The 20,748-nt window shown below is 33.6% G+C and overlaps 1 protein-coding gene across 1 annotated transcript; it reads left to right on the plus strand.

Moving 5' to 3' along the window:
* The first annotated feature begins 16,506 nt into the window (after window positions 1–16,506).
* Window positions 16,507–18,778, plus strand: LOC143599018 (uncharacterized). Its single transcript, XM_077077086.1, has 2 exons — window positions 16,507–18,335; window positions 18,476–18,778. Exons 1-2 carry the CDS (start codon window positions 16,634–16,636, stop codon window positions 18,586–18,588), a joined length of 1,815 nt encoding a protein of 604 aa, XP_076933201.1. The 5' UTR covers window positions 16,507–16,633; the 3' UTR covers window positions 18,589–18,778.
* Window positions 18,779–20,748: the final 1,970 nt, after the last annotated feature.

Consider the following 20,748-nt stretch of genomic DNA (forward strand, 5'->3'; position numbering starts at 1 on the left):
TATATGTAAAATATAATATACCCATATATATATTTATAAAATATATTAAAAATATTATACATATAAACATATTTTTTATATTTATTTCAAAAAAAAATATTTTTTTGTTTGTCTATTTTTTACGTAACAGCTAGTTTTAACAGTTAAATTTTTTACTAAATTTTTATTATATTGCAATTTATTTAAATAAAAATTATAAAAATTAAATATTTTACAGTATTGTAAAATTCTTATTTAAAATAAATGTAAAAGCAGGTGATGATGTGGAAATGTAAATATGGTTTGAGAAGGTGTATTGTTAGAGTAAAAAATGTGATTTTTAAGAAAGCTGATGTGACTGGTTTGAAAAGATGGTCTAAATGTGCATAATTTAGGTTCTAACACACCAATGATTAATGATCAATAATGCAGTGAAGTAGAAGGAATGGACCGACAATGTGACGGTGGACTAGGGCTGAGCACGGTTCGGTTCGGTTATTAGGCGAAACCCAAACCGAAACCGAAGTAATCGGTTATTTTAATATGCAAGCCGTTCGGTTTTCAGTTTTTTGGTTTTTCGGTTTTCGATTTTTTGGTTAATTTCGGTTTCGGTTCGGGTATTTTCGGTTTTTTTTTTCAATCAGGTGTTGACATTGCAAAAAAAAAAAAAAAAAAACTAAAAAATGAATATGAATATTTTAAGCTTGTATAAAAACATGTTAGAGTACCACAGTGCAAGTATATATTGAATTCAAAAAACAAAAATATGCACGTGTTACGTGGAACTATACGAATACAAAGTTGCTAAATAGAGTTTAAAAATTAAAAAACATTAAAAGTTTAGTGCCAATCTTCATTCATCATATTATTTATTTATATTAAAAGTTTAGTCAATTATCATCTTGATAATCATTATCATCATCAATCGGTTCGGTTCGGTTTTTTTTAGTTTTTTAAAAATGGATAACCAAATTGAAACCGAAATTTCGGTTTTTCAAAAAAAACAAAAACAAAAAATTAACCGTCGATTAATGCTTCGGTTCGTTTTTTCGGTACGGTTTTTTCGGTTAATTCGGTTTTCTGCTCACCCCTACGCTGGACCAACGGTCCAATTGGAGGTTTATTGTTAAAATGTTAAGCCATTATACATTTATGATTTATACAATTATACCACTATAAAAACATCTTTATTTGGATTAAACGAATATCTAAATAATCCGAACAATCCAATTTTTTTAGAAATCAATATCCGAATCCGATCCGAATATCCGAATAAAAAACAAGATCGGTTTATTTGGGTTTCAGTTTCAGTTCGAATTTCGTTTTTTTTTTCGAATTTTGGTTTTCTTAAACACCCTTAACCGTACTATCATTATAAACTTGTTCATTCACATTCATCTAACTAATATGACAAAGATTAAATGAAAGACAGAAAAAAGTTGTGTGTTGCTTTTAAGTTACGTGACATGCTGACTCGGTTTTGAGCTTACAAGTATTTAGCTTTCCGAGCTTATAAAGACGATTTAAATTATGCACGATTCTTGTACCGTAAAAAATAGCATATTTATCTAGACACAAAAGTTTATTTACGATGCAGCAAATTCTTATTTTGGAAATCTAATTTAGGGTCTATTTGGTATGTGATAATTGATGGACGACGGAATGGAATATATGGGGAATGAAATTGATCATTATCATTTCATTGGCTAGTTTGGTTACCCAATTGGAATAGAATGAATTTTATATTGTGTTAATTGGTAGCTAGGAAAAGACAAATGAATGGAATACATATGTGGTGGTGGCCGATGGCGGCGGCGACCATGGTGGTAATGGCGATGGTGACCGAAGGAGTTTGTGGCGGCCGTTGGCAGAGGTGGTGGCGGTCGGAGGTACAGTGGTGGTGAAAGAGGGAATAGAAAGAAAGGGGGGGGGGGGGAGGGGGAAATGAACGAATTTGATGTGTTTAGAGGGAATGAGATTCCTTATGGAATATGTGATTCAATCCCGATATCAACCAAACTAGGGATGAGATCGGTAAAGTATCGGTGCCGACCGGTACCGAAAATCGCAGTTTTTTGGTACATGTACCAAAATTTTCGGGTTAGTATTGATATTTCAAGCAAAATTCGGGAAACATCGACACCAGTACCAAATCTACTCATCCCTAAATCAAGCACAATCTTTTTCATTCATTCACAGTGGTCCGTTCCATTCCGAATGTGATTTCTCCACACCAAACATCACTGTTCTATAAATAACGATTTTCCCATGGGCTCAATGACCATTTTTATGTAAAATTTTCAGGGTAGGCGATATGACAAATTAGAAATGGTTACGCACAGTTAACCTAATCGTTTAAGATAATGTTAAATCAGTTTATACGTAAATTTTCTGTTAAAATCTCCATGCTCAAGAATTGAACCTGAGACTTCCAAGTGACGTAAGTCTATTCTGGTGGGCAACTACCCAAATGGTAGCATTTTGTTTAAATATAACTCACGAATTTATTGCAAACAGAACTACGTACATTTAAGAATAACAATTACATCTACTCATTGCTCCAATTAATCTTTGATGTCACTTTCATGCAATCGCTACTTTTGGGAGCTAGGTCAGTGGAAATACATGTTGAAACTAATTCAAGTAGCTGCTATAGCCTTTGCAAGAAAGGAGTAATGAGAGTTTTTTGAGTCAAGAGTAGTGAGTCTTATAAGCCAGTAGTTCCCTAACATACTGAATAGTTGAAATTTTCTCATAGGTTTTTACTTTTCGGTTGTAATGATCTGCTATATAGTAACTGTTGTTTGAGTTTGCAATAAAATTTGTTCAATTTCATTTGTTACCTTTAATAAATCAACAGTACAAAATATCTCTAAAATCAAAAAATTATATACAAATTAATTGGATATAGTCCATATATATGAGCAAGAATAATTGCCAAACATCAAAAAATGACCTTCTAGTTTAGAACATAATATAATATATTCAATATAATTTATTAAGCATTGAAACCTTCAAGGTTGAAGTGTTCACTTCGGTAATACAGTTCAGGCAACCTAATCATTGATATAGAAATAAATGTAGTTTTCTTTCCATGCGGATTGCAACATAAACATTTAAAAAACATTCCACAAATAAAAGTGTTTACAAGTCTAGACAAAAACCAGATGTCCTTCTGAGAACTACAGTAGCTAATCATGTCGAAAGATCCTAGTATTCGTAGACTGCGAAAAAAGGTTAAACATAAATACGCTTTTCGTGCTGTTTATATCCTGAAGTAGAAGTTGAATGTTCTTGGGACAATCCCATTTTGTCCTTAACAGTGGTTTTAATTGCATTTGTTTATGTTAGGGACCACAATCTCACTTCAGGTTTAAAGGACACAATGCCCAGTTTTCATGCGTGGTCCTTCTTCGTGCCTTTACACCCCATTAAGCTCAATGCACCCCATTAACATTCTTTAAAAGTACCTACCATTGTTTATATAATAAACCAATATAAACAGTTTTAACACCCTCATAATAAATCAGTGACTTGTTCCCACTTAGTCTTTAGTAAATACTAATTGTAATGACTTTATCACTGTGACTTGTTCCCACTTAGTCTTTAGTAAATACTAATTGTAATGACTTTATCTCATAATCAGGTTACCCTCGTTATTATATACACATTAATTCTTATTTAGTCTTAATTAGTTAAATAAACACTGAGGTGATTACCTCAATCATATACACAAATTTTTTAATCTTGCATAAGGTATATCATGGTATGGAGACCTATATATGCCCCCAAAAACTATAGACCCCGAGTGATTGTTGAACTCTTGTGTGACAACTGAGATGCGTTCTAAACTCTAGACCAATATAGATGTACTAATGAGACCAATTCTAGAAGTTTGTCATATGATCATGAAACATGAAGACGACTCTAGAAAATTTTCTCTTTAGACGGGTTGCTATGGGCGTCCAAGGGGGCATTGTTGGGGCGTCTTTGGGTTTGAACACTGCTGGGGGACGCTCCGCAAGGGGCGCTCAAGGGGAAGAGAGAGGGGGGGGGGTCTCTCTCTCTCACACACACACACACACACATATATATATAATGGGCCCATAAGGGGCTTTAAACCATAGCGGGACGTTATGGAGAAGAGTTTTGAAGCCCCGTTTCCTATGTACGATGACATGTAGGGGCTTTAAAGCCACTCCATAGTGAATAGCCTTATGGTGTCTTTATAAACACCCTTAACATTAATAAAACGCTACAATAACTTATGGGAATGTTTAAGAGTTAAGACTATGGGGCTGTTTGGTAGCCTCTAAACAATCATTAAGAGGCCCTCTTAATGGCTCATAACCTCTTAATGATTAAGAGGTAGCCTTAAGTCTTAATGGTTAAGAGGATACCTCTTAATGGTTACCTCTTAACCATTCAGTCTTAAGACTAGCTCTTAACCATTAAGATATTATGAACCATTAAGAGATAGCCTCTTAATGATTATTAAAAGGCTACCAAACAGCCCCTATATTATTTTGATTATACTATGGATATTCTTAACAAACTTGGATTGTCTTATGTATACTCACAATATATGTTTATTTTTAGTTTGCTAGATTCATCAGTTTAGACACTAGATTTAACATCAAAATAAACATCTCTCGACAAGAAAGAAAAAAAACAAGGGACGAACCTCTTCATGTTGACTAGGTGTAGTTGTGTTGATAGGTATGACGAGTTCTATCAACGCATCCCTTTTCAGTATGGGATGTCGAGAAATACTCTAGCAATCACCCACAAGAGATTTGTAGATGTTTCCAACACCTAAGATCCTGGCATGTAGTTTCTCAACGATTATATTAAGTTTGTTGTTTTTAATAGAGAGATCCTCCTACACACATCACAAACTATTAACTCCATGATCTAACTCCACCATAGAAACTGGAAGGTTGATCTACTCCAGCGTAGCATGCCATGAGTAAAACAAGCTCTGATACCACTTAGAAGCATTAAGTATAAAAGCCGGATACATTCTAATAAATATTTAGATAAATCTCACATAATATCAAAAATTGTTTATAGTGACTTAGTAAGCATCTATCTACCTATATAAATGTCTATCAAACAATTCTATGTTTTACGTTCTGGTTGCTCCCCACCTCTCTCAGGCAACCGGATTGCTTGATATGTAATTTAATTGAGGCTTCTTATGCATTTGGCTGGAATTCGCGGGCATGAGTCTCACCAAATATGGATAGTCCTTAAATAAGTTATAACATCTCATTTATTTGTGAACCCATTTCGTAATCAAACAATAATTTTTGCAGGTCACGGGTCTCACCAAACCCGAATAACCTTTAAACGGGCTATAACATCTCATTTATGTGACATTCGTCATTTTTAAAAACTTGAAAACCCGACCCATTTTAAAATTTTGATACTTTTCGGATCATCAATTATTAATAAAATCTCCACATTCATTGAGTATTTGATTGTGTTGTTTAATTGTTTATAATTATTGGTGTTCTTGAAGACGGGTCAACCGCCTTCTTCTCATCCTCTCCAAATTCCTGCCATTTGACTCGATTTTGCAAGTCTTAGATGAACATGAACTATTTTTTTATTGTTGATAATTAAATTCCTCCTTCACCAAATTGGGTCAAAACTCATTAATTTGGTAATTTATATTGCTTAAGACTAGCCTTATGACTAGCTTATGCAATTAATCACTTCAACCTTGTTATTAACGATTTGAAGTTTATATAAAAGCTCTCAAACTTATACAAATTATTTACCATAACACTTTACACTCTCAATTGTGTCTTGCTTTTCAATTGGTGCTAAAATCCAAGTTTCAAGTTATTTTTTTCTTTGATATTCCATCTTCGGGAATTATTATCTTATTTCTGCACAACATATCATGACGTAGGCTGTCGTGGTTTACTCAAACAATTAATTTTAAGACTTAAATACCTATAATAAGTATGGGTAAGTAAGGTCATCTACTCAGGGACTCAAGGAAAGTGCAAGTTTATTATTACTAATTTGATTATTAAACTAATGCGGACAGACGATGTCAAGCGGTTTTTAGAAAAAGATTTATTAAAACTAATTTTTACTTAAAAACGATTTGTAAACAATATTAATGAAAACATTCATTCTAGGTTCAGGTAATGTGACATTCAACTTAATTCCAGATTCACTTGTCTTAATTGTGCAGTAATTACTAGACCTAGTAGTTTGATTGTGATGACAAACAATACCCTAACCGAATTGTTGACACAACTGAACTCGATCTACAAAATTACCAATTTATATTTTATGATAACTAATTAGGTAACATGAACCGATGATTATAAGCTCAATGACACAAGAGCCTAACCCCAAGTGTTGATGATAAAACCAAACAAGTGATGCACTAATCAATAATCGCAAATATAAATTGTTTAAACAACCAAGCAATCAATTAAAGAAGATAAAAGCAATAACTCAAATCAAGTTCATAACTTTAAGCATAGCAAATCTAGTCTCAAGAGGAATTATACAAAACCCTAGCCTAGAATGAACAAAGGATTTAGCCGAGCATCGACATATCAAGTAAACAACTTATCTTTGATGACATACAAACCCGAGATGAACTGAAAGCCTTGGAATGGTGGAAGATCGCCCTAAGAAGCCTCTTTTGCCTCTGGAAGTCGTCTATAGCCGAATAGGGTCGAAAAATCGTTTATATAGTGAAAAACCTAACTTTAGCCGACTTTGAGCATCTTCGCGTATCGCGAAGTTGCCATGTAGTGCATCTTCGCGATACGAGAAGATGAAACTGACTTCAAATTTAGATTCCTCTCATTGAGAAACTAGAAATTCATATATTATGGATTCCATAACTCATTTTCTAGGCCAAGATATGTCCGTTTTACTAAAACACACTTTCCTCGTAACCCATGTTGTTCAGTTTCCGCTTCGGCTTCATGTTTCTCATCTAATCCTCTCCCGAATCCTTCTTAACCCTCAATACATGTTTCCCCATACTTTCATCTTCTCGAGGCTTGCTTAATCTTCATATGGATGGCTCTGAATTAGCTCGTTTAAGCTCATTAACTTCCAATGTCCTGAAAACACATAACAACGCTTGAAGTACCAATGTTCATTCATTTATTTAACTAAAATTAACTAATAAATATATAATAATAACTAAATTTTACCCAACCATCACATCCTCACACTTATTCTTTTTCGTCCCAAAAATTTTTTGCAATAGAATCAGAATCAGAGATCATTCTCAAAATACTTCATAGATTATCTTAATTAAGCGCAAAGAACACAAAAACCGCGATTGTCGATATTGTTGTCCAGTTAAACCCATGCCCCAATACTTACCGGGAAAAATAAGGTGCGACAGTTTTATTAGTTTATATGATTAAAATGGAATCCACACCTCAAAGCCCTGAAGCCGCCTTACCATGCTTCATTATAGTTTTCCCGAACTAGACCACCCCAACTTGACTTAAACCTTAAGATTAGACGATCAAAATTTTGCACATTTGTACAATTTTTCAGCCCATGTGTAATAGCTAAGACAATCTTGGATATTTTTATCGAACCAAAACCTAAACTTAAGCATTAAAGTCTACTAAAATGGCAATTAGATATGATTAAAGTGCGATTAGGTAACCAACTAGTAAATAGCCCCCACTACATGACATACCCCAGTTATCAAGTAATACCCCGAAGTCCATCACCATACGTGAGTAGGCACGAATTCATCTGTAGGTCTTACATATGACGTGTCCCGTGTGGTCCGTTTCTTAATGGTAATGAGACTCGAGCACGGGGACCCCATATGACTAACAGCGTGGATGATCAAGTCAGTAGTGAATTTGTACTTTTAAAGCACCTTTTGTGATCATGTTTATTGACTTATGAGTGGCAGATAAACTGCAGGTTTACTCTTTTTAAGCTTTGTTTATTATGAGTAAATCCACTTAGGATTTACGCATACCAGATGATAAACTGCATACCGACCCATGGTCTCCATTCCCCGGGGCATCCCATCAATACAGGATTTAAGGCCATAAAACCATACGCCTATGAAGTGTTAGCCACTTAACTAGTAGTTTTTTCATTTATGTTTATATCACAAGCCATTTAGCATACTCTAATATTAAGCCTATCCAACCATTGTACTATAGACTATTCATATTAAAATATATTTTTGGTGATCAAATCTAATAGAAAGGCTTGAGTATGGCCTAATCTTTCATTCCAGTCCTTACACAGACTTAGCTAAACAAACAAAACCCTGAAGGCGTTTCCCACTAAAAATCAAGCATTTAAAGTTCAATATTTAAGTCAACAACCAAATTATCCTTTCATTCTCACGGCTGAGCCTACCGACACATCCCAAATTAAGTGTGTTCCCGTTTTTTTATCTCATATATATAATAATTTTGAAAAATAACCCCTGATTTTTCTATCATTTTCCATTATTATGCAAAAATCTTAATTCAAGGAACATTAAAACTTTTATATTTCCAATTTCTCTCCCATACCCACACTTGAGGCAAACATTGTCCTCAATGTTTAAAATTTAAGACACAAAATAGGGACGGGGTTAAAATTCACTTCAACAATTTTAAAACCGGGCCTAATGTGATGGTGGTTATTACTAATTATACACAAATACAATTACACTTTTAACACAAAAACTAATAAAACAAATAAGGTTATGAAAACGAAATCACCTGATAGAAAATATAACTCTCATGTGCAACTCTCGTGCCCTTGGTGAACCTTACCTCATCAACTCTTAAAATAAAATCTGCAAACTCTCACACGTGTAGAAGCAAGCTTCTCACAAGTATTAAAAATATAGGTCTTTTAAACCATTTGCAAAACCCATTAATATTAAATTACCAACCAATATTAATTAATTTCATAACCAAATTTGTTAAAACAAGTGAAAATGTTAAAAGACCTAACTCACTTTCGTAGGAATCACGGTTGCCTTTAGCGTATGCAACAAGCCCTTTAAACCCCCCGGTAGCCCGGGTGGACGAGTATGGTCTCGTGAGGGTTTATAGTGAACTACACCCACAAAGTTCTACTACAACAAAAAATATACACGTACCTGAATACAAGGCCGGGTTGCCTCCCGATTAGCGCTAAGTTTTTGTTAAGGTCTTCAGCCGGACCGCTACCTCATTTTTGCGATTATGGTGGTCAAATGGAACATTTACCTACCGAATTTCCCACATACGCTCGGTAGTTAGGATCCCAATGCTCCTCTTCCTACTTCATGATTAGCATGTACGATAAACGAAAACGGGTAGGTGTGAATGCATATTTACCTTCAGAATTTCCAACATATGCTCGGTAGCGAACACGTCGAGCCCACACACTCTTTCTTATCTTCGAAACATTAAATATTGATCGGGGCCGAACCGAGCATTTTCCGACCGAGTTTCCCATGTAAGCTCGATATTTAAGGTGTTGTGTCCACACATTCTTCTTTGTAGTTGAAACGTGTGCAGAACCAATATAGGCCCATTTCTTAATATCGTGCCCACTATCCTTCACCTCTACTTTCCTTTTCTTCGAGTTCAAACCAATATACCCAACTTTATCTGTTTGAGGAATATGCAGCTGGGGATAATCAGAATAACTTGGGACTATTTCAGTGTTTGTGATGTGTTGTAAAACACTCGTATTTTCCGCACGTTTTATCTACGTATTATATCATATTTTATATGTTTTAACTCGTTTTAGATAGGTTTTACATACATTTATTAATCTTGTAGGTTTTGGGTGAAAGAAAGAAGAAAACCTAGACTTTTCGAGCATTCTACGAGCCTTTTTACGCCTACAAGTTCAATACAAAGCTCAAGGCCCGACCCGTATGCATCATGGAGGCCCAAGACCATATTATGTTATAACATAAAAAAAATAAAAGAACCCTTGGCCAGCAGCAGGTTCCGATCGGCAGAACAGTAGGGAGAAAGAAAAAGAGAAAAAGTTTTTTGGAAGCTAGGGTTTGATCGTGTAGCGGCTAGGGAAGGAAGAAGACACAAGAACCAAGTCTCGGGAAGGTTTTTCATCAGTTGTAGCAGCCAAGAACAGCCCGGAATTCATTCATATCCTTACATCTTTTTCATTGTTCATATACTTTGATTTACTTGTTCAATTGATTAGTAGTTTTGCAATTACTTGAGAGATTGACTTGTTATTGATTAGTATTGATTATTGAATGCTTGAACGGATGTTTGAGATGAGTTTATTGATGGTTTTATTAATTGTTCATGGCTGTCCAAAGATGATTATTGGCTAAACTTGTTAGTTCTACCTAGGAATGATGATTCTTGTTAGTGTTTGATGAGCTTGTTGGATTGTTTGATTGCTAGACGTATTTTGCTATTGTAAAGTTTGATTTAGACATGAAATAAGTTGTGTTTAAGGGCTGGAAATTTTGGTGATTCATTGCATAAACCCCGTGTGTTGATTGATTAGTTTTGTATCAATTGATCGGTGCATTGTTTGATTCTAGACTTTGTGTTTAGGGTTTGTTTGCGGTAGGAACAACCATAGGGTTTTGTTGCGTGATTATTTGGATTAAGTACATCGGTTAAACACCTTCTTTGAGACCGAGAGGTGATAGGAAGTTAGGGTTGTCTCATTACCTTTGCATGCTAGAATAAGGATTGCGCGAGAGCGAGTTCGTTTCTTGTCAGGTTTAGGTGTTTTGAGCGACTAGTTGATCTATTTTGGTTTAAGTTGAATTGTTCCTCTATCCTTGGTTGTGTAGTATTCATTTCCATTAGGGTCGAGTGTTGGTGAGACCGAGAGGTGATCTAGCATTAGAACACGTTAGCAATTGTTTCCCGGTTTGGTCGTTTTAGGCGATTTTGAGTAGTTTAGGCTTGTTGTGTGAGACCGAGAGGTAATCCAGTGAGCCCGAGCGATCCTTAGTCGTGTCATCTTTAGGGACCGGTGTCTAGATATCATTCAATCCATTAGCTTGTTAGGCCTACAATTTGATTCAGACCTAGGTAGACGTTTTTCTCCACCCGAAGTCAACTCAGTTAGTTTTCTGTTAAGTTTTCTATTTTTGGTAAGTTTTGTTAGTCAGTCTAGTTAGTTCAGTTAAGTATTTAAAAATCAAAAATCAATATAATTATTATTCTAAGATAGGTCTTGTCTAGGGTTAGTGATCTTTAGCGTTCTGACGTGTCCACGTGTTCGATACTCGGACTTCCTAAGTCTATACTACTTGCGATCGGTACACTTGCCGGTTGTGTGTGGTTTTAGGATTTTCGTTTTAATATTAAAGCTTGGTTGTGAGGGTCATTATTATAGGGTTATTAGACGCACATCAGTTTGATATCTTGAAAGTTACTTTGTCTTCAATTGGGTCCACACATTCAACATCGTCATCAGTAACCACAACCGAGGCATTCATTGGCTCTTTGGTAACTAGAGGAATTGGCGTGGTATTATTCTCCACAACCACCTCCTCAAATTCATTCTTCGAAAGATCAAAAGCCTCTACTTCCAGTTCATCTTTTTTATCACCGGCCACCATTTCACGATCTCGTTTAATTTGGACCAAATCATCAATGAGTTGGCTCATCAATTCATCTTTAGCAACATTAGCCTTTTCATGAACTTCCATCCTCAGACTGAGGTCCTTAAGTAGTGCCAACACCTCAGAATCTTGATTATTATATTGAGGAATTTCTTCATATGTTGACTGAAGGTACTCATTAGAATAGTAGTCATACTCCTCCTCTTGATAACTTACAAACGTTGGTGTCTCGGGCCTATCACTATCATACTCATCTGACTCATAATATTCTTGATAATTAAGTGGAGGCGGTGAATAATTTTGGTACTGCCTATTGCGACCCTGCTGGTTGAAGTTCTCTTGTCTATAACTATATGACTCGTAATAGCTCTGAAGGTTTGGGGAAGATGGTTCATTATATGAATATGGATAGTTCGGATCATCATCCTCCACGATCTTATATCCTTCATGTGGGTCATAAACCCAACTTCACGTCATCTTGAGTTACCTACGCACATGTGACACACAAATACCTCGCGTAAAATCAAACGAGTAAGTATAAAAACTTAAAACTAAATTACTAAACTAAACTAGTACTTTGCGCGTTGAGTACCCGGCAACGGCGCCATTTTGACGTAGGCTGTCGTGGTCTACTCAAACAATTAATTTTAAGACTTAAATACCTATAATAAGTATGGGTAAGTAAGGTCGTCTCCTCAGGGACTCAAGGAAAATGCAAGTTTATTATTACTAATTTGATTATTAAACTAATGCGGACAGACGATGTCAAACGGTTTTTAGAAAAAGATTTATTAAAACTAATTGTTACTTAAAAACGATTTGTAAACAATATTAATGAAAACATTCATTCTAGGTTCAGGTAATTTGACATTCAACTTAATTCCAGATTCACTTGTCTTAATTGTGCAGTAATTACTAGACCTAGTAGTTTGATTGTGATGACAAACGATACCCTAACCGAATTGTTGACACAATTGAACTCAATCTACAAAATTACCAATTTATATTTTATGATAACTAATTAGGTAACATGAACCGATGATTATAAGCTCAATGACACAAGAGCCTAACCCTAAGTGTTAATGAACAAAACCAAATAAGTGATGCACTAATCAATAATCGCAAATATAAATTGTTTAAACAACCAAGCAATCAATTAAAGAAGATAAAAGCAATAACTCAAATCAAGTTCATAACTTTAAGCATAGTAAATCTGGTCTCAAGAGGAATTACACAAAACCCTAGCCTAGAATGAACAAAGGACTTAGCCGAGCATCGACATATCAAGTAAACAACTTATCTTTGATGACATACAAACCCGAGATGAACCGAAAGCCTTGGAATGGTGGAAGATCGCCCTAAGCAGCCTATTTTTCCTCTGGAAGTCGTCTATAGTCGAATAGGGTCGAAAAATCGTTTATATAGTGAAAAACCTAACTTTAGCCGACTTTGAACATCTTCGCGTATCGCGAAGTTGCCATGTGGTGCTTCTTCGCGATACGCAAAGATGCAACTGACTTCAAATTTAGATTCTTCTCGTCGAGAAACATGAAATTCATATATTATGGATTCCGTAACTCATTTTCTAGGCCAAGATATGCCTGTTTTACTAAAACACACTTTCCTGGTAACCCATGTTATTCAGTTTTCGCTTCGGCTTCATGTTTCTCATCCAATCCTCTCCCGAATATTTCTTAACCCTCAATACATGTTTCCCCATACTTTCATCTTCTCGAGGCTTGCTTAATCTTCATATGGATGGCTCTGAATTAGCTCGTTTAAGCTCATTAACTTCCAATGTCCTGAAAACACATAACAACGTTTGAATTACCAATGTTTATTCATTTATTTAACTAAAATTAACTAATAAATGTATAATAATAACTAAATTTTACCCAACCATCAAACATATCATGCGACCATCATCGTGTTGGTTCTCTAAATGAACTACCGTGGTTGTGTTTTCACTATCGCTCGTCAACACGTTAAATGTTCGGTTAAAAAAATGTTTTATGTTAAAAATTAATTTTGGAAAAACTAATAAACAAGACTAATATTTTTCAACATGTCACGCTATCTTATCATTTCAAGCATTTTAGACATAAACCTAAATCAAAACCGAGTTCATGCCCGACCAAAAACATGAACCGCTCGTTAAACTTGTTTTATTGAATAATATTCGGCTCGAATACGAACAGAAATAATCAAAATTAACTAATAATTATTACAACCTTTATTTTTTTTCTAAAACTATAATAAATTAATTAAAAATCAAATAACTAGCCTATTTCATTTAACTTATAAAAATAGAATAAAAATTTATTTTTAACAAACTTTTAGTTTAAGAATTATAAACCGAACATGTCGGCCATCTATTTCTTATATTTCCTCAACCTTATTTTGATCATAGTTATTTATTTATTTAGGATCGCTTGTTGAACCGAACCATGTCGGTTCACTCGCTTAAAAACATCTTCGCTTATTTAATCATGCTTGCTTATTTAACATGTGAGTTATTCATAACCCCTTTTTAACGCTTTTAATATTTTTGGGGCGTAGCATGTCACAAATTTTTATCTCACTAGTTATGAAATTGTTTACAAACCGATTCACGCATATCGTTCGTGTTAATATTCTCGAATCTTGTTTATAATTATTCGTGAACTATGTGCAACGTGTTTACTGTTTTTATGGTGGAATTTACGCAAACGAAAACATATACACATAGTGGGAGTGTCCGACGCGACGTACTTGTGCCGTCTAACGTTACGACTTCGGTTGTTTATGTAAGATGGTTCTCATTTCCCCGACTTCTACGGCTTCGGCTAAATGAAAGGGCGGACGACACTATTTGATTTCATTTACATTATGTTTGAATATTTATTGTATGACGATCGTTGAATCGCGCGTTATATATATATATATATATATATATATATATATATATATATATATATATATATATATATATATATATATAGGGGATGGTTCAGGAGAGAAATGAGATTACTGTGAGAAATGAATATGGACCACTAATTTTATTTTATGTTTTAAATGCTTAAAGATAAATGAGGAAAGCATTAATGCATGCTCTCTTTTCAATTAAAATAACTAATAAATATAATAGTAATTATCTATTCAATTAATATAACTAATCAAATTATTATAATTGGAAAATAATAGGAATTCATTTATTTTATAACTTATTTTTTCCCTCTTGAATTTTTATCCTACACAAGTACAATTTATTCATACATTAAAATTTCTTTCTATCCAAAACCAATTACTTCCAACTCAATATATTAATATCCATCAACACGTAGTTACATTGTGATGAGTGGTACAAAAAACTATCTTGCACGTGTTTGCATTAAATATCAACAAAAAAGTACACCACCTACATAAAAACATATAACCTACACTTGTTCTAATAATAAGAAAACATATAACCTACACACGAAAAACATATAATCGACACACAAAATTCAGCATTAATAAACTACAAACACACACGAAAACATATAACCTACACAAGAAAAATATATAACCTACACTCAAAAATTTTATCCTACATAAATACAATTTATTCATATATTAAATTTTTTCTATCCAAAACCAATTTCTTTCAACTCAATATATCAATATCAATCAACAAGTAGGTACATTGTGATGAATAATACAAAAAACTATCTTACATACGTTACCATTAAATGTCAATAAAAAATATACAACCTAAACAAAAACATATAACATACACTTGTTCTAAGAATAAGAAAAAATATTACCTACACACAAAAAACATATAACTTATACACGTATATAATATGTGTATCCATAATTAGATAGTGATTTATTATAGTTATATTAGTTGTATTAATTGAAGAGAGAGAATGCATTTATTGTTGCATTTACATTTTTTTCATTTATTTTAAACATATAAAACCTAAAATAAAACTAGTGGCCCATATCATTTCTCACATTTCTTACAATAATTTCATTTCTCTCTTGAACTTAAGCATATATATATATACGCAAAAACTTATGAATACTCACCAACATGTGTTGTTGACAAATTATATTATTTTAAACGTGTTGCAGGTTCATACAATGAAGTGCCAGGACAAGAAAAATAGTTATACCTTAGGATTATTTTAACGAATAACATTTGTTTCATTTTGATGTAATGTTGTTTGTCTTATTATCAAACTATTGTGTACTTACGAAATTATGGAATAAAATAAATATATTGTCACTATAAATAGTGTTACGAGCTTATGAGTGATTTGTACGTTACACCCGGGCGTATTCCGCTTAAAGCCGGGGTACTACAATTTATGTATGAAATAACTCCTTTAATCATCAAACGATAATTTTCGCGGGTCATGGGTCACAACAAACCCGGATAGTCCTTAAATGTGTTATAACATCTCTTTGAAACCCTTTCATCATCAAACCCTAATTTAATTTCTCTATTCTACATTTTCTCCATCACCGGTCTATCTTCCCCATCACCGGTTAACTTTCGATTACCACCCACCATCGTCAACCTCCCCTCTCATGCATTAATCATCATCGTCACCTACGTCAACCACCCCCCTTTTCATAAGACAATATTTGTGTTCATGTTTGTTTGTTTAAAAAAATCAACATGTTCGTGTTTGTTTATTCTCATTTTTTAAAAATCTAAAAGGCCTACACATCTCAATTGAAAAAGCCTAAACGCTAAAAAATATAATTAACGTAACAAACTAATATATACGTATTAAATCAAAATACAAATCATTACAGAATATAAAATAGCAAAATGATTAACAACAAAAACCTAAATAAAATATACACAATTACTTCTTTATATCTTGCATAAGTACAAGGGATTGTCTTGATCTTTAATTAGCTTAAGTAAAGAAAGTTATATAGAATTCAGAAAGTTAAATACAGTAAAGTCTTCTTTTGTTTGGCTCACTGTCACTTTATATTCTTGCCGACTCCACTAATCCTCTTTTTATATTATATGAAGTAAATACTCTAATCAATCCACTTTGCAAATCCAATACCAATATCGAATCTTTCATACCTTCCACCATGAGTTGCACAAACCCTACATGCTTTTTCTGCACCATGAAAGAGCAAAACATGGTGATCAGGAGATCAGGAATCAAGAAATGTTTCAAAGAGATGCTGTCAATTGATGAGCAAGAGCGTGTACTCATTCTAAGTACTTTATGGAAAATTTCCATGAATCAACCCGAAGATCCCGAGTTTCCTTCTCTTGGTATATTCAAATGCATGGTTAGCTTGCTCAATAAGAGCATCAATGACAAATCCTGGGTTCTTGATGGCCAAAACATTTATGTCCCATATTATGCAGCCCATATTGTAGGATCCTACACCATGAATAGTTTCGATTTTGCCGAAATAGCTGTGGAATCTGGTGTTATTCCTCCATTGTTGGATCTTCTGAGAGGAAAGATGAGTTGGGTGGAGCAAAGGGTTGCCGTTAGAGCTCTTGGACACCTAGCAAGCTATGATAGTGCTTTTGAAACCCTTGCGGTTCATGAAGAAGAGGTTGTCAAGCTAACAATGGGTCTAGCATCAAGCTGTGGCGAGTTAGTCTATAACGAGTTTGTAGCGATTAAGGACACAAACCGGAGGGTGAACTATCACAAGAACTTGATTACTAGAGGGGTCGGAGGGCTAGAAATGGAGAACAGAAAGGCTGAAGAATGGGCTAGCCAAATCCAGTGCTGGTCTCTTCACTTGCTAAATTGTTTCGCCATTAGAGGTAGATCGATAGATCTAATTTGTAATCAAGATTTCTTGAAAGATTTGAGTTCAATGTGGGGTGGGCTTGCGAATCACACATCACCTTCTGGAATAGGTTTGATAAGAATTTTGTGTTATACACAAATTGGAAGAACACAAGTTTCTGAATCAAAAGAGGTTATTGAATGTATTTGTAACCTCTCAAGGTCTTCAGATGATTGGCAGTATATGGGGATTGATTGTCTTTTATTGCTTCTCCATGACATGAACACAAGGTACAAAGTTATTGAAATGGCATCATTTTATTTATTGGATCTAATTGAGCTTAGAAAAGTAGGAGAAAGATCAAAAGTAGGCCAGAAAATCACAAAAGCACTACTTATTGACTTCAAGAATGGGAAATCAAGAATAAAAAACCCTGAAATTAATAGAAGATTAAAAGAAATATGGGTTACAAAAGTTGATAAGAATAGAAGAGAAAGATCAATGTCTGACGAGAAACTTGAAGAGAAACGAGTCATGGTGAATCTTGTTAAACAACAAGCGAATCATAGTTTTTGGTTAGGCGATATTGAAGCAGCGGTAAAGAAATACACAGAAGGTTTAAAGTTATGTCCCTTAAAACTACGGAAAGAAAGGATTGTGCTTTATAGTAATAGAGCTCAATGTTATTTACTTCTTAACGATCCAGATTCAGCTGTTAGTGACACCACGAGAGCTCTTTCGATCTCAAAACCTACAAATTCCCACGCCAAAAGCTTGTGGAGAAGATCACAAGCTTACCACATGAAAGGGTTAGCTAAAGAGAGCTTGATGGATTGTTTGATGTTCATCAATGCTTTTGTTACTGTTGATAAGAGAAAACATGCAAAAATCCCTTACTATGCCGTTCAGATGATCAGAAAGCTGATGGATTCGACATGGTTTTTTGCATCCGTGAAGTCAAAATTATCAAAAGAAACAAACTCATCTAGCGATTGTAACAGCAGCAACGAAGAATTCACTGAGGATGAGATGTCAGGTATGAGAGTACTTTGAATTACCTAGCTAACATCAATAAACCTGTTTGACATCAAAACTCAAGTGTATATATACCTTTAGTTATAGTATTGTGTTTATGGTGAAATTATCATGAGAAACTTTGATTTCAAACTTTTGCAGGATTATATACAATTTTAGAGGAACCTGTGATCAGCAAAGACAATGAGGCTACCAAGAGAAAGGTGGATAAATATGGGCAGAAAAAGGATTCGTTCATGGCTCAATCAATATAACAAATATTTAGGTATGCATCAGCAGGTTAGAAAAATATTAGTGGTATCCTTTTAAGTTTCTAGTTTATTAGTTATATCTGTACGGAGCAATTTAATTAGCATCTGATATTGATTTACAAATCAATCTAAGTCGAGTATTTTATGATCAACCTGAGGGTTTACTTTTCTAAGCTTCCCATCACTGTTCATATGGTATGCATGTGATCGAGAAGATGGTACAAAAGAGGACCACAATCCATAATACCAACTAGATTGAAATAATCAATTTTCTTTGATCAGATCATATTTTATTAGAGCTTTATGGGCAATTAACATGGGGTTTTATGCTATGACTTGATACTGATCTAAATCTTGAAGTCCCAAAATACAGTCATATTCCCATTGCACATTCAGTGATTCAATAATTGCAATTTGTCTAGCGTCTGTGTTTGCATGAGAGTCGACTTGAACACAGCCTGACTTGATTAATAAAGTTTTGACTTTGGTTTAGGAAGTGAGTAATGAGTAATGACGAGTCACTCATAGGGATAGCAAAGAGGTGAGTTTGAGTCAGGTATTGCTGATCCGATTCCCATGCCCAGCCCAATATCCGTCGGGTATCATGCATACTAGCTAATAGGTATCGCGTATATCCATTTTTAAAAACTATTGGTTAAGATTTTTCTGTATATTTCTATTCTTTGCCCATTATAACTATTGTATAATTTTTATTTATATAGCAACCATTACAAATTAAAAAAAATGATATATTGCATACACATAAACGTCATTATAAATTAATAACATCATTATAAATTTTATAAAAGTTTGTATTTATATTTCACTACATACCATGTATAAATAATACCATCAAATACAAATAACAAAAGAAAAGTTAGCTGTCATATAATAGACCTTCTAAACTAAAGCATTAATAAGCATGGTGTCTTATTTTTAACTAGCTTTTGAACCCGTGTATTACACAAGATTTGTTAAATGATAAAAAATAAGGTTAGCTATTTGAAATAAATGAACAAAAACTAAAGGTAAAAAAGAAATGAAATATATTGTACAAACAGTAAGAATAATAAGAAGTCTGGAATTTCAAATTTATAAATTTGATAAAGTCTCTTTATATACAACATTTGTTGTTTTACCACAAGTATTGAAATCGTCATCCAATATAAACAAATTTAGACATGTTTGCTACTTACGCTAAATAATGCAACATATAATATTCATGAGAAAAAACTGGATATCGAAGAAACAAAACAACCTTAGAAAAAGATGGTTCTTTAATATTTTCTACTTTTTTTTATATTCCTATTTGTTTGATCTTCAATCAGTATTTTACTTTTAATTTCTTGACTATTTTATAACCCAATTGTCAAAATAGTTTTGACCAATGACCTATTGTAGCTAGTATGAATGAGATGAAATATTAGAATACTAGGGTGGAGCCCGTGTAATACACGGGTTGTTAAAAATTAAATAAAAAAGTTAAATTTAATAATATACATATTAGCATATCTTATAGATTCATAAGATATAAATAATTTACTAAAATACATAGATTAGTAATAATAATTTGTATTTGCATTTTAAAAGTATTAATAAAATGAAAGATTGTGAAATTATACCAATTAAGAAAAAGAGAAGACTAACATCAATTAATCATAGTTGAGTTGGTATGTATTGAGTTTAATTTCCACCAACAACATATCTTCAATTTTATCATTCATGAAGGAAAAATTATAAAAATGGAAACTTATACACTTGGAGCCTATGTGGAGTAGGGTGAGCAACTTAACGCCATAACCATTATACCTAACCATAACCGACATGACCGAACCGATTTTAACCGATAACCGACATAACCCGTGGATCGGTTAATGATTTTTTAAAAACCGCCAAATACGGGTCGGTTTTGGTTAAAGATAATTCCAAAACCGTTATAATCGAACCGACCCATTTATTTAACCAACAATATGTTTGGGATTAACTTCCACCAAACATATTGTTGGATTATATCTTTTTAAAGTTTTTGGTTTAACGTTTGTTATCAAATTAATTTGAATTTCACTGTTCGATTATATAATATCATTCTTTTTTTTAATATTTAGTATTAATATTATAGATTATATACTTTGTAAGATTATGTCATGTCTTTTTTTGTAATAA

Source organism: Bidens hawaiensis, unplaced genomic scaffold (assembly GCF_021521415.1).
Source record: "Bidens hawaiensis isolate Kalapana, Puna unplaced genomic scaffold, B.hawaiensis_p1.1 tig00051396_1, whole genome shotgun sequence".
Lineage (NCBI taxonomy): Eukaryota > Viridiplantae > Streptophyta > Magnoliopsida > Asterales > Asteraceae > Bidens > Bidens hawaiensis.